This window comes from Lichtheimia ornata (assembly GCF_029851405.1).
Source record: "Lichtheimia ornata isolate CBS 291.66 chromosome Unknown scaffold00021, whole genome shotgun sequence".
In the NCBI taxonomy this organism is placed as follows: domain Eukaryota; kingdom Fungi; phylum Mucoromycota; class Mucoromycetes; order Mucorales; family Lichtheimiaceae; genus Lichtheimia; species Lichtheimia ornata.
In genome coordinates this window covers 126024-138327 of record NW_026695341.1, presented here as the reverse complement: position 1 = coordinate 138327, position 12304 = coordinate 126024, and the positions used below count along the sequence as shown (strand labels likewise).

Genomic DNA, 12304 nt, shown 5'->3' with positions numbered 1-12304 from the left:
CAGTTTGCTTCTTATTTGCGCACACCTATAGGATGGCAGGATAAAATCCTCCTTAGGCACGTACCTACCCACTTTGAGCAATGCGTTCACCAATCCACGAGAAATTCAGCATAATGAATCACAAAACCTCTATACTGCATGCCAACTCACCTATGTACACAGCTACCATTTGGGCCATTATATGTTTCCTTGGTATGAATGCACAAGATACATATCGCAACTCTATGCATCATGCTCAAGCTATATGAGTTGGGATGATGAACATAGTCGTTTTCCAAAGAGGCACGCGTCTCCATGAAGGATAGCATGTTCAATGGTATCAAGTTGTAAAGAGATCACCGTTGCCGTGATACTGTATCTTCCTTCATCTGTATGATCATTACTGCTGACAATGTATGGTAGAATGATTACATGTATTCATATGTATGTTACAACACAACTTGAATTACAAAAGACAATGGGGAAGCTATATAGGGTAAAGGATGTCATTCAAAAATGGGTGGTTTGGTACCTGGGCAAATGATGGTTGATATCTTTTTGAAATGCCAATACACTCCGCTCAATGGCTTTATTCTCTTTTTACGGTTCATGACGATCTACGCTACTGAACAAAGTAACACCATTGATTCAGACGACGAAAGCGACCCTCGAATGAGATCAGCAAAATGGAGTGTCGATGAGCAGGATGTTACGCTGAACACCAAAAACGCCAACGCCGATCACGCTGTGACAAACGCCCAATCCGATAACAGCGATTCCGACGACGTTATAGTTGTTGGGAGCAGTGACAGTCGACCAAGTTATCTCGATATCAACGATTTGGATGCAGTATGTGGAAGCCTTTTAGATGATGATAGCAATCATGTACCATCAAATGAGGAAGCAGGAGGTACTCCTGGTACAACACCATCATCATCCGACGCATCAACAGCAAGGAAGAGAAGACCCAATGGTCGCCGTAGAAAGAAGATTGATTTTGGACCTCCTGCTGCCATGAGCGAGAATATGGAACCCATGTACGCTGTTGAGCGGATAGTCAATCACAAAATCTATCGAGCAAGTATTCTCTTGAATGATGGGTATGGATATGATAGGGTGATTAACATTGTGCAATAGGGAAGAGTGGTTCAATATGAGATACAATGGGCTGGTTTTTCATCAAAGGAGAATTCCTATGAGAATGCAAACGACATCCATGAGTAAGGTCTTTGACAAAGAGCCTAGTGAGGATTCTGATATCAAGATTTATAGAGATTGCCCAGAGTTTTGTGCCGCGTATTGGGATGAGCATGAACCTCGACCACCCAATGCACCGGGTTATAGAAAAGAAGGGGAAGACGCGACGTCAGCATCAAGGTCAATGACAATCGAATCATCACCATCACAGCAACCTCGACCCGATTTTAGAGAAGAGGAGCGGCGAGATACAACCTCAGCATCACCACCGCCACCACCACGTTCCGAGACTTTTGAACTTGATGATGCCGAGGGTGAGGTGGATTCGGTATATCACAAAAGAGACAATCACTCATCCTATCTCAAAGACGTACAACGATCGTTATCACCATCACCATCATCTTTCAAATCATCCAATTTTGGGAGCAGCATGCTGGATCAAATCACACCATCAATATCAACCCAACCATCAAAGCAACAGGAGACTTTTAATGAAATGATGGACAATGCCACTGCACCAACATCTCCATTACCAACAACCCATCCTTCATCACTCTCAGAGAAACAACCATCACCATCGCACAATCATACCACGTTGAAAGACAAACCACCATCATCACTACGTCGTTCACCATTAGGAGAAAAAGTGTCATCATTGTCACCGGTTTCATTGTCCAAAGACAAAGCAACGCCAAAGGTGACTTTTAAGACGCCTGATAAGCTGCCGAATGAGAATGAAAAGCCAACGCCACCACCATCTACTACTACCAGAAACCAGCATCATCGCAACTATTCAGCTCTTTTGGATGGCATCACCTGTATACCACCCTTCTTGAAACGACAAGGATTTATATTTGCCAAGGATGCGGATTATCCAAACCATGATACCCACTGGACCAAGGAGATGGATAAACTCCTACATATCCAACATATCGAAACAAAAAACCAGTTACTCGCATATATCAGCTGGTAAGCTTTATTGGATACGCTCTACTTTTAAGCAATTGACCATGGGAGACATCATATGGATACGTAGGAAAAATGGCTACAAGACCGTACATCCCGTTCAAGAACTCCATTACCATTGCCCTGGCATTGTAAGAAAACGAGCATGTATGTCTTTTTAGTGCGCCTCGTACTCACCGATGGATTATTATGTGTGTGTAGTTGATTGACTTTTATGAAGCACATATACAACTTGGTTATAATGAAACAAACACATGACATGACAAACGAGAATGGGTTTTCCAAAAAGTGATTGAATACTTTTATGGATGAGGTTTTTGTTTAATGAACCACGGAAAGATGACAAAGAAAAATAAGGGGGGTGGGGAAAGAAAGAAAAAGAGAGAAAGTGACTTGTGTGAGTGTGAGTTGTGCGTGCGTGTGTGCGATGTTGTAGATGCTGTTGCTACTTTTACAAGCTGTATGGGATTGTGTGGATACGTAAAAAAAATATTTAGTTGGAAGAGTTGGTAACAGTGACTTCAGCTTGTTGTGCAGTCTTATCCTCGACAACGACAGCTGCTGCGCCTCCTTGCAATGCACCACCAGCAATAAGTTTTGCGTTGCCCACCACGGCCATGATTTCATTCAAGCTCTCCTTCCAGGTGTTGAGTCTTTCGCTCAATTGTTGCCATTGTTCCTTGCCAAATACTCGATGGACGCTTCGGTGGACAATGACGGTCTTGTTGAGTTGATCCAACTTGGCCTCGACAAGACCAGCCCGAATCACATCAATCACCCACATTTCCACTTCATCTTCAGAGATATCAAGGCTCTTTGCAATTTCAGCATAGCTCAATTCACGTGTAAGGTTCTCGCAGCCAAGCGATGCAAGAGCAAGTAGTCGGATCTTGCGTACGTTGCTATCAGCATCCAAACGCTTCATCAAATCGGCATTGGCAGCAGCAAAGGTCTTGTAAGTGTTGAGATCGCCGTTCAAGAACACATCAAGCAATTCGTATTCTTTGGTGCCCTTGATCTTTTGGATGGCGGTGTATTGCAAAAGGTCCTCAAAGGCGAAGAAGTTCTCGATCGACACAGCACGAATCACAGCATCCTTGGCAAGATCTGTTGAGGAAGCACTATCGTCGTTGTAGGTGGCGAGTGTCTTGAGCAAAAAGTCAAATGCGAGCTTGCTATAACAAAATAGAGATACGTGAGTATATACTCTCTCTCTCTCTCTCTCTCTGATGCGGTCTAGTTGTGATCCACACACTACTACTTACTCTTCGCCAACTTGGCTCAACTTTTCACCCACATGGTTGTACAATTGTCGTTCGGTTTGGGCATCAATTCCCCATTGCTTGACCCAGGCATCGATATGATCCAATTGACCGTAAAGGGAATCCAATTCATCAGCATGTGCAGTGACATCAACAAGGCCGAGGAAAGCATCGTAACGAAGAGGCGAGTTGCTTGGAAGAGCATTGTACAAGTTGAGAAGACTACAATCATTTTGGTATGAGTCGATGGTTGTCTCTATCAATCACGCTTGCAAATTCATTTACATCTTTTGCTTCAAGCTTGTCTTGGTGCTTTCGGTCTGTGTAAGAGTCTTGATCAATTCCTTGACAGCAGCATTCACATCCTTGGCTTGCAAGGTAATGACAACCAACAAGTTAAAGGCACCTTCCACCTCTGTGATAAAAGATAGGTCGTCAATAACGTGGTCGCTCGCTCACTCGTTCCTATTCATCATCATCATCACATACCACGATCGCTCTTTGTCAAAAAGATAGAACCATCCTTTGCCAACTGGATATACACGTCATTGTTGTTTGCTGCAAGAAGCTTTCTGGTTTCTTGCATGTATGGAGCTTCCTCTTCGCCCTCCTCCTCTCGCAAATTAGAAATGTAGTACGCAAGATCAAGGATCTATCATAATAAACCAGATCAGTTGCTGTAATGGGATAAAAAGAGAGTCGAATTGTCGATTGGTGATTGGGTTGCAAGTTGTAATTGGACGATGGGGGGTCATGCTTCAAGTTGGGAGAAACAAATGGGGTTGCAAGTATACCTGCGACTCGAGGGAGCCTTGCACAAAGATACCGTTGGACATGTGGGTGTGTGTGAATGTGCGAGGGCGTGTGATAAACGCGATAAAGAAGTGGTGGATATGAACAGCAGTCGTTCCAGAAAGTTGACAGTCGGTGCTCCATCTTTGGCCCAATCCAACAAGGCAAGCAAAAATTTTGCTTCATCACAGACGTCACGAGCCATGTATGGGATCAACGAGCTGGTTGCTGAATCATGGCAACTGTTGCCAAGGGAACACATCCACTGTTTATTTATATACAAATAACTGATGATATTGACAAGAGATGCCTTATGGCGAATAAAATAGTGGCTTGATGATACTTTGATGAAAATCTAAGTGATGAGCCCAACGTACAATACATAATGGCTTGTGTAAAGCCTCCTTGTCCACCCACCTCTTCCTGCAATGTATCTCTGGTTGTGGTAATGCGACAATGAAAATAGGGCGATTGTGTTCTTTGTAGCTAGGATACCCCTTATCAACTACAATAGTAGCCTGTTGATATCAATACCATCGCTGATTTACGCTCATATACATCACACTATCCTTACCTTGCGGTGCTCAGCGGCATCTGCATGATGGGATACACCGCTTTCATTTTCCATTTTTGAGGTGTGTCGCTTTACTACTCCAATGGCGATCCTCTTTTCCACGCAACATGTCGACGTTCTTGATTGCCAGGCAGCCTTTTCCAAGGAACTCAAATTGCATTCACAACCACTCCAATTGCGACGAGGCGAATTCAGTGTGCATGAGCCTTATTACAAGTCAAGTGCTAGTACAGCATCAGCAGGGCAAAAGCGCAAACGACAGGAGAATACAGCTGATATCGAGACTGAGAGCTGGCACCAGGAGCATGCACGTCCATTTCTTACCCAATGTATCAATGAACTTCCCAAAGATGTGTTCAGCCACCTTGACAACAAGGAAGCAGCAGCGAGCAATGATGCTATTGGGATCGATTTTACAAGCTTGGTAGCATTGGCACAAGCATCCAGTCGCTTTACACAAAAAGAGGATGACCTCAACCTCCAAGAAGAAGAAGATCACGTGATGGAGCCTTTGGATGTCTTTCACCGCATCATCTCCAATCCCTCCACCAGCAACGCCATGCAAATCACCATCCAGGATCAAGATTACATTATTCCACCACGTGCATCTTTCTACATGAGTGACATGTCAAGCGGCATGAAAGACTTGAAAGCACATGCAAGATCCATTGGCCTTTTTGATTTTGTGGTGATGGATCCACCATGGCCCAATAAGAGTGGTAAGTAAATAAAAGAAAGGTGATGATGTTTCATATATTTATCCTTGTTGATAGTCCACCGCTCATCGCATTATGAAACACAAGATATTTACGACTTGTTCAAGATACCCATGAAGCAATTGATAGCACCAGGTGGTTTACTGGCAGTATGGGTGACCAACAAGCCCAAATTTCGCAAGTTTGTGATGAACAAGCTATTCCCGACATGGAACATCAAGCTAGTGGGTGTGTGGTATTGGCTCAAAGTGACAACCAAAGGAGAACCCGTAGTGCCATTGGATTCGCCTCATCGAAAACCCTATGAGCAGCTCGTGTTGGGTATTGTCATGCCACAGCAGCAACAGCAGGATCAAGAAGAACCTCTATCGACAAGAGAAGGGAGGATACCAGATACGCATGCTATCATTAGTATTCCAAGTCGACGCCATTCTCGTAAACCACCATTACAAGGTATGTGTATATTACTTGTGAAGAGATGTGAGAGCCTGAAATTGATTGTGGTATCAAAAGATGTGATGGCCAAGTATTTGCCCAAGAATCCTAAGTGTCTCGAACTCTTTGCACGATGCCTTACTCCACATTGGACAAGCTGGGGAAATGAATGCCTTAAATTTCAGCATGATCAATATTTTGAGTCAGTAGAAATAATAAAGGATCAAGTAGTGAAGGAGGTAGAGGAAAAGAGCTAGTTTGACAAGCAAAGATCACGTGCGTATCACTTTTTTGTGTGTGTGGATTTATATCGGATATTCAAATTCATGGGAAGGGACCGAGCTGGATGGGGGGCAAATGGCAACCTCCAGTTACCAAATCTGAAGACCTCCTCTTTCTCCCCTCTTAATTGCATACGGTAAGTGATCTTTAATCAAGCACATTACATCAGATGGGGTGTGATGGATGATTGAGATGGATGAATGGATGAATGGATTAGATGGATATACTAATGGATGGATTACTTTTTTTTTCTATTCTACAGGGAATCGATAATCGGCCATGAAGGTAATTATTTACAGCCACCACAAACCGGCACGAGAGAGAGAGCAAATACACTAATACCACTACTGTTATGACTTCAGGACCTTGTCAAAGACGATCAACTTACCATCCCCGAGGGTGTCAATGTGAGCATCAAGTCTCGCATCGTTACCGTCAAGGGTCCCCGTGGCACTTTGACCAAGAACTTGCGCCATTTGAACATTGAGATCAAGTTCGCCAACAAGAACACTCTTCTCTTCACTGTCTACCACGGTGCCCGTAAGCACGTCGCTGCTATCCGTACTGTTCGCTCCATTGTCAACAACATGATCACTGGTGTCACCAAGGGCTTCCAATACAAGATGCGTTATGTGTATGCTCACTTTCCCATCAACGTGATTGTGAATGGTACCAACGATGCTGTTGAGATCCGTAACTTTTTGGGTCAAAAGGTCGCTTTCCAAGTCAAGATGCGCGAGGGTGTCACCTGTGAAGCCTCCAAGAACCAAAAGGATGAGTTGGTTATCACTGGTAACGATCTCGAGAACGTCTCCCAATCCGCTGCCGACATTCAACAAACTTGCCGTGTCCGTAACAAGGATATCCGTAAGTTCTTGGATGGTATCTATGTCTCCGAGCGCAACACCATCGTTCAAGACGAGTAAATTCTTCTATCTTCCCCTTTTTTTGTTTGCGAATAAATGGGAATGCAGCATGTAAACAACTCAAGGCAATTGTGCTATTGGATAATGGGCTGGAAAACATGATAGATGGATGGGTCGTCGTTACATATAATGAGTCCCCCACCCTTTCTCCCTTACCCTTACTACACCTCTCTCTCTCTCTCTACGCTACGTACCTTATGGATTGGCATCAAAGATTGATACCATCCCTTTGTCAACCACCTCCCCTGCTATTAGACACCGAACATCGAAAAAGCGTGGATTCATATGGTGTACCTTCAGGTCGTGTAGGACATGGATCAAATGGTGTGGTCATGATTTACAAGCGTGGAAGAGCCTTGTATGCCATTAAACGCTTTCATCTTCGTCGCCGTGAAAATTTGCGTGAGTATATGAAACGCGTCAATAGCGAATTTTGCATTGCATCCACCGTCGGTAACCATGCCAACATTGTACGCACATTTGATTTGGCGATATATGAAGGCAATTATTGTGCCGTCATGGAATACGTATGTACTACTTAAATACATGCATCGTTGACGTATGACTGATAGTCTCCAAAGTGCAGTGGAGGCGATCTATTCCAAAGCATCAAGGCTATGCGAATGACTCATGACCATGAGAAGGATTGCAGTTTCAAGCAACTTATGCAGGGACTATGCTTTTTGCATTCAATTGGTGTGGCACATCGCGATATCAAGCCTGAGAATTTGCTATGGACCCGTGATGGATGTCTCAAAATTGGAGATTTTGGCACAGCCCAAGTGTTTCGTTCCCCTTACAACAACAAAACGGTGGCGGCAACAACCACACGTTCTTCTTCCTCCTCTATCATGCATGGTGGTGGTGCCGATGCTATCGTTGGATCTCGACCTTACATGGCAGTTGAACTTGTTCGGAACAAAGCAATCACAAAACCCGATGCGACCGATGTTTGGTCTGCTGCCATTGTGCTGTATTGTTTATACCGCCATGGTTTGCCTTGGAACTTGGCATCGGTTAGACACGATGTTGGCTTTCGTGCATTTGTCAAGAGCGGTGGTGAAGATTTCGTCCTCTTTCATCAATTAACCAACAAGACCATCAGACGCATCCTCTGCCGTATGCTTGATTTGGATGCATCCAAGCGTATCTCGGCTCAAGCTGTATTGGATGATCCTTGGTGCAAGAGTATCATGGTGTGTCAAAATGGTGTCGATCATGCACAACGTCGTCATCGCCATTCTGTTTATGGGTGATCACTATACCAGCTTTCGGTTTCATCTTATGTAAGGATGCTTTTATGCGACAATACTTTTTTTATGCAACAACACGACGTCTACTACTATTACTATACACTCCTTTTTCTACGTCTAACATCTATTATGAACACTCCCAAGTATGCTGATTATTCCTATGTAATAAAGATGCCATCTATCATAGCCAAATATGTGCATTTTTCGTGTCAAGATGTCATGTTGCCTATCTGGTATGTTTGTTTATCGTGCGTCATTTTTGCCTATCCAAAGAGGGATAAACTTGCTGCCATTGTTCTCCAACATGAGCTCTGCATCACGTCCCCAACGCGATAGGACCTTTCGTAATGCTTGGCGAGTGTTGTACATATTATCGTTTGTCAACCATTGGGTGGTGGCAGGTTCATTATGTAAAGAATTAAGCTTACAATGAAGCAAGGTAACCTTTTTATGTAACAAGCAGTAATGTTGGGCATCATCACTACTCTTGGATTCATTATCTTTGCAACTTGACTTTCTATCCAACCCTCTCAATCCAGATGTCGTCCAAATGTCCACATCTTGCTCATTCAATGATAGAACGATGCCCTTCTTAATAACATGTTGAATCCAATTTTCAATCAATGAAAGTAATAGTACATTGTAGTGTGGATGTTTATGGAGTAAATATGATAAAAGAATAGCATTGCAAATTGAATAAGGTATGGGGGTGAATCACATAGAGATAACGGGGAAGAATGCGTCATTGTATTGTCCTTCATCCATGATCGCAAAATAGCTGCCGCGTGCATTAACTCGAGCATTCCAATATCACCCATACCTGTAAACATCTTTGGTCAATTCCACCCCATCCATCATCATCCTCAGCCATGTCCACGTGATACCATCCAACGTTCCTGCTGACAAAGCGACAAGTAATCGCAACCCTTGATCCTCATTTGCATTCATCCACCCACGATCACCATCCCAAACCCAGCATGTTGGTAGAAAGGAGCCCCAGTGATTGCTGTTGATATGCCTCCTTTTCCATCCGATCCTTGGTCACTCTCTCTTTGTTGGTCATGTTCGATCGCAGCTCAACCAGCTGAAGATTGCTTGCATTGCGGTATAGTTGATGGGTGACATGGTTTCATCCAAAGTAGACATCACGTTCTCAATGGCTTAAGGGATTCAACGTGTTGTGTATATCCAATCCCTTCCATCCCATACACCAAACCATCATTCAGATCCATATCCATATCCACAAGAGTCGTATGTATTGAACAAAGTTGCTATGCGCAAATAAAGCTGCTTTTGTATAATGGCTATCTGCTGTCAACGTGAACAAGGCTGTAAGGCAAGTTGCTGCAAGTAAAGGACGCTGTTTGAGACAATGGAGTAAAGCCCTTGCTAATAGCAACTGCTGGAATGAATGCAGTTCCGATTGGTCGTGGCAGAGGAGTGTACAAGAGCGTGTGTCGTGTCAAGAGACTCGTGTGTTGTAGAAGAGTGACAAGAAGGCTGTGTACACGCCATGGGCTTGCCATTCAGTCAAAGGCAATCGGATCGAGAGAGTAGTAGCATTGACATGATGGGTTGAAGCAGGACAATCGTTCGCAGGTGGTAGTTGTACACATGAATGGGGCAACAGTTGGGAATGGAGGAAGAGACAAGAAGTCGGCGAGTGGAAGGAGTGGAAATTAAATAGGGCGGACACCTCTTGTATCAATGCATGAACACTGTGTACATCAATTCTTGATATTGAGATTTCCTATCTCACACATGAAACTTTAACACATGGTGCTCTTGGTCATGCTGATCACGTTGATTTAAAAAAGACCTCATGTTTCATTTGAAAATTTGGAATGGGAGGGTATAATGTGGGCTTACCATGTAAATCGGAAATGGAGGACAGCGCCGATTCATGATTTATCGAAATAGTATGTATTACCTTGGGATTCCCCATTTCGAACTTGAAACTTTGTCAGAAGTTCGCTGGGACATTCTGATCAACTTCATTCATTTAAAGACGCAGACTTCATTGTGAAGATTTAAAATGCGGGGGCGGCCCAAATGGTGGATGACGGCAACAAAAGAGCGGACGGCCCACCGCCCCGAAGTTGCCCACCTCCAACTTGAAAATTGGTCAGATGGGTGCTGTCAAGCATGCTGATCAACTTTTCCATAATAAATACTTCATGCTTCATTTGAAAATTTGGAATGGGAGCGTCCACAACTTTGAAAGACGGAGACATTCGCAGGGTCTGTCTTTCAAGAATTTTCGTGTTCGCTGTTCCAGCGTAGCTCAGTCAAATCAGCTCGGATCAAGAAGATGAAAAGATGGAAATGATGGGCTGGAGCAGGAGAATCGTTCGTATGCAGTGGTTTGGGTAACAATGCTGATTGGATAAAAGTAGCTGTTAGCTGCCAATGTATGCACTGCAAATGAAGCTTGCGTACCTGTCAAGTATTGTCCCTGAAGTCCTGAGTTTAACTCGGTTGCACAAAAACGTCCCTCTGCGTCTTTGGCTCTATTGTAGGCATAATACTTAACAATGAACGACGACCACTTTTCATATAGCATCACGCTTGGAGCATAGTAAAAACATAAAAACGCCCGTATCTTAAGATTTTACTATGAAGTGTGGGGTCTTTAAGAGAACAAGCTGCTCGGCTGAGTCAAAGCGATCTTGTGTCAAAGTATGAAGTTCATCGTGGCCATTCCCAGATTTCGCAATGTCCCTACCAGCCAAACTGGATCTGAGGGTCGACCTCTTCGACGACGACGACCAAAACATATTTTTTGGGCTAGTTGCGACATTGAACGTGAAACTTTCACACAAGGTGCTGTTGGCCAAGCCGAGCCCATTGCTCTAATAAAAACCACACGTTTCATTGTAAAGTTTGGAGATACAGGCACCTTTATGTTTGTAAGCGTGATGCTATATGAGGAGTGGTCTTTGTTCATTGTCAAGTAGCTAGACCCTGACAGAGCAAAAGATGCAGAGGGTCGTGTTGTGTAACACAGCTATGTTTGCATGAATGAAAGGGTCAATGTATAATTACTTTATGGATCATCTAGGAACAGGCATGTATTGCTAGCTAACAGCCACTTTTATCCAATCATCATTGTTGCGAGATCCACTGCATGGGAACGATGCCCCTGCACTAGACATTCATTTCCATGATTAAAGTAGGTTGATCCGAGCTGATTTGACTGAGCTGCGGTCATAGAGAAATTACATCACTCTGGACATAAAGCACGCTCGATGTAGCTCAACCGATGTAATCTTGTGTGAGCGTAACTCAACCAAATCAGCTCGGATCAACCTACTTTAATCATGGAAATGAATGTCTAGAGCAGGAGCATCGTCCACCTACAATAGAATGCACAAAAGTTGAGAATGCACAAAAGTGGCTATTAGCTGCCATTGTATGACATAAAAGTGAGGGTTGCGTACCTTTCATGCATTGTCCCTGAAGTCCTGACTTTTTAGCTGAGTTACCCCCAGAGGTCCTCCTGCATCTTTGGCTCTCCAGGGTCTAGCTACTTGGCAATGAACAAAGACCACTTATCATATAGCATCACGCTTACAGCATCTGAAAAACATAAAGACGCCCGTACCTCGAAACTTTGCAATCAATCGTGGGGTCTTTAATACAACAGAGTTGGTCGTCGGGGTGAAAGCGATCTTATGTCAAACTATGAAGTCGATCGTGGCCGATCCCAGATTCAACCAATGTTGCTGCCAGCCAAAAAATAGTTCCGTCGTCGTCGAAAAAAATTCAAGAGGTTGATCCGGTTTGGCTGGTGGCGACATTTGCGAAATCTCGGATTGGCCAACACGATCGTGAAACTGCCACACAAGGTGTGCTTCACCCCGCTGAGCAATATTGTTGGATTAAAGACTCCACGTTTGATTGTAAAGTTGTGAGATATGGA

The 12304-nt window shown here is 43.8% G+C and overlaps 4 protein-coding genes across 4 annotated transcripts; 3 read left to right on the top strand and 1 right to left on the bottom strand.

Annotated features, from left to right (window-relative positions):
* Nucleotides 1-588: 588 nt before the first annotated feature.
* Nucleotides 589-2400, top strand: O0I10_005293 (uncharacterized protein; the record flags this gene model as incomplete). The annotated part of the gene is made up of 5 exons (XM_058485338.1): nt 589-1056; nt 1117-1199; nt 1252-2145; nt 2213-2273; nt 2344-2400. 5 exons carry the CDS (start codon nt 589-591, stop codon nt 2398-2400), a joined length of 1563 nt encoding a protein of 520 aa, XP_058343824.1.
* Nucleotides 2401-2635: 235 nt separating this feature from the next.
* Nucleotides 2636-4240, bottom strand: O0I10_005292 (uncharacterized protein; the record flags this gene model as incomplete). Its single annotated transcript, XM_058485337.1, has 5 exons — nt 2636-3317; nt 3408-3626; nt 3690-3819; nt 3894-4056; nt 4199-4240. The coding sequence occupies 5 exons, from the start codon at nt 4238-4240 to the stop codon at nt 2636-2638; spliced, it is 1236 nt and encodes a 411-aa protein (XP_058343823.1).
* Nucleotides 4241-4852: 612 nt separating this feature from the next.
* Nucleotides 4853-7129, top strand: O0I10_005291 (uncharacterized protein; the record flags this gene model as incomplete). Its single annotated transcript, XM_058485336.1, has 4 exons — nt 4853-5489; nt 5544-5939; nt 6000-6160; nt 6566-7129. The coding sequence occupies 4 exons, from the start codon at nt 4853-4855 to the stop codon at nt 7127-7129; spliced, it is 1758 nt and encodes a 585-aa protein (XP_058343822.1).
* A 197-nt stretch (nt 7130-7326) lies between these two features.
* Nucleotides 7327-8385, top strand: O0I10_005290 (uncharacterized protein; the record flags this gene model as incomplete). The annotated part of the gene is made up of 2 exons (XM_058485335.1): nt 7327-7656; nt 7711-8385. 2 exons carry the CDS (start codon nt 7327-7329, stop codon nt 8383-8385), a joined length of 1005 nt encoding a protein of 334 aa, XP_058343821.1.
* Between the last annotated feature and the right edge of the window lie 3919 nt (nt 8386-12304).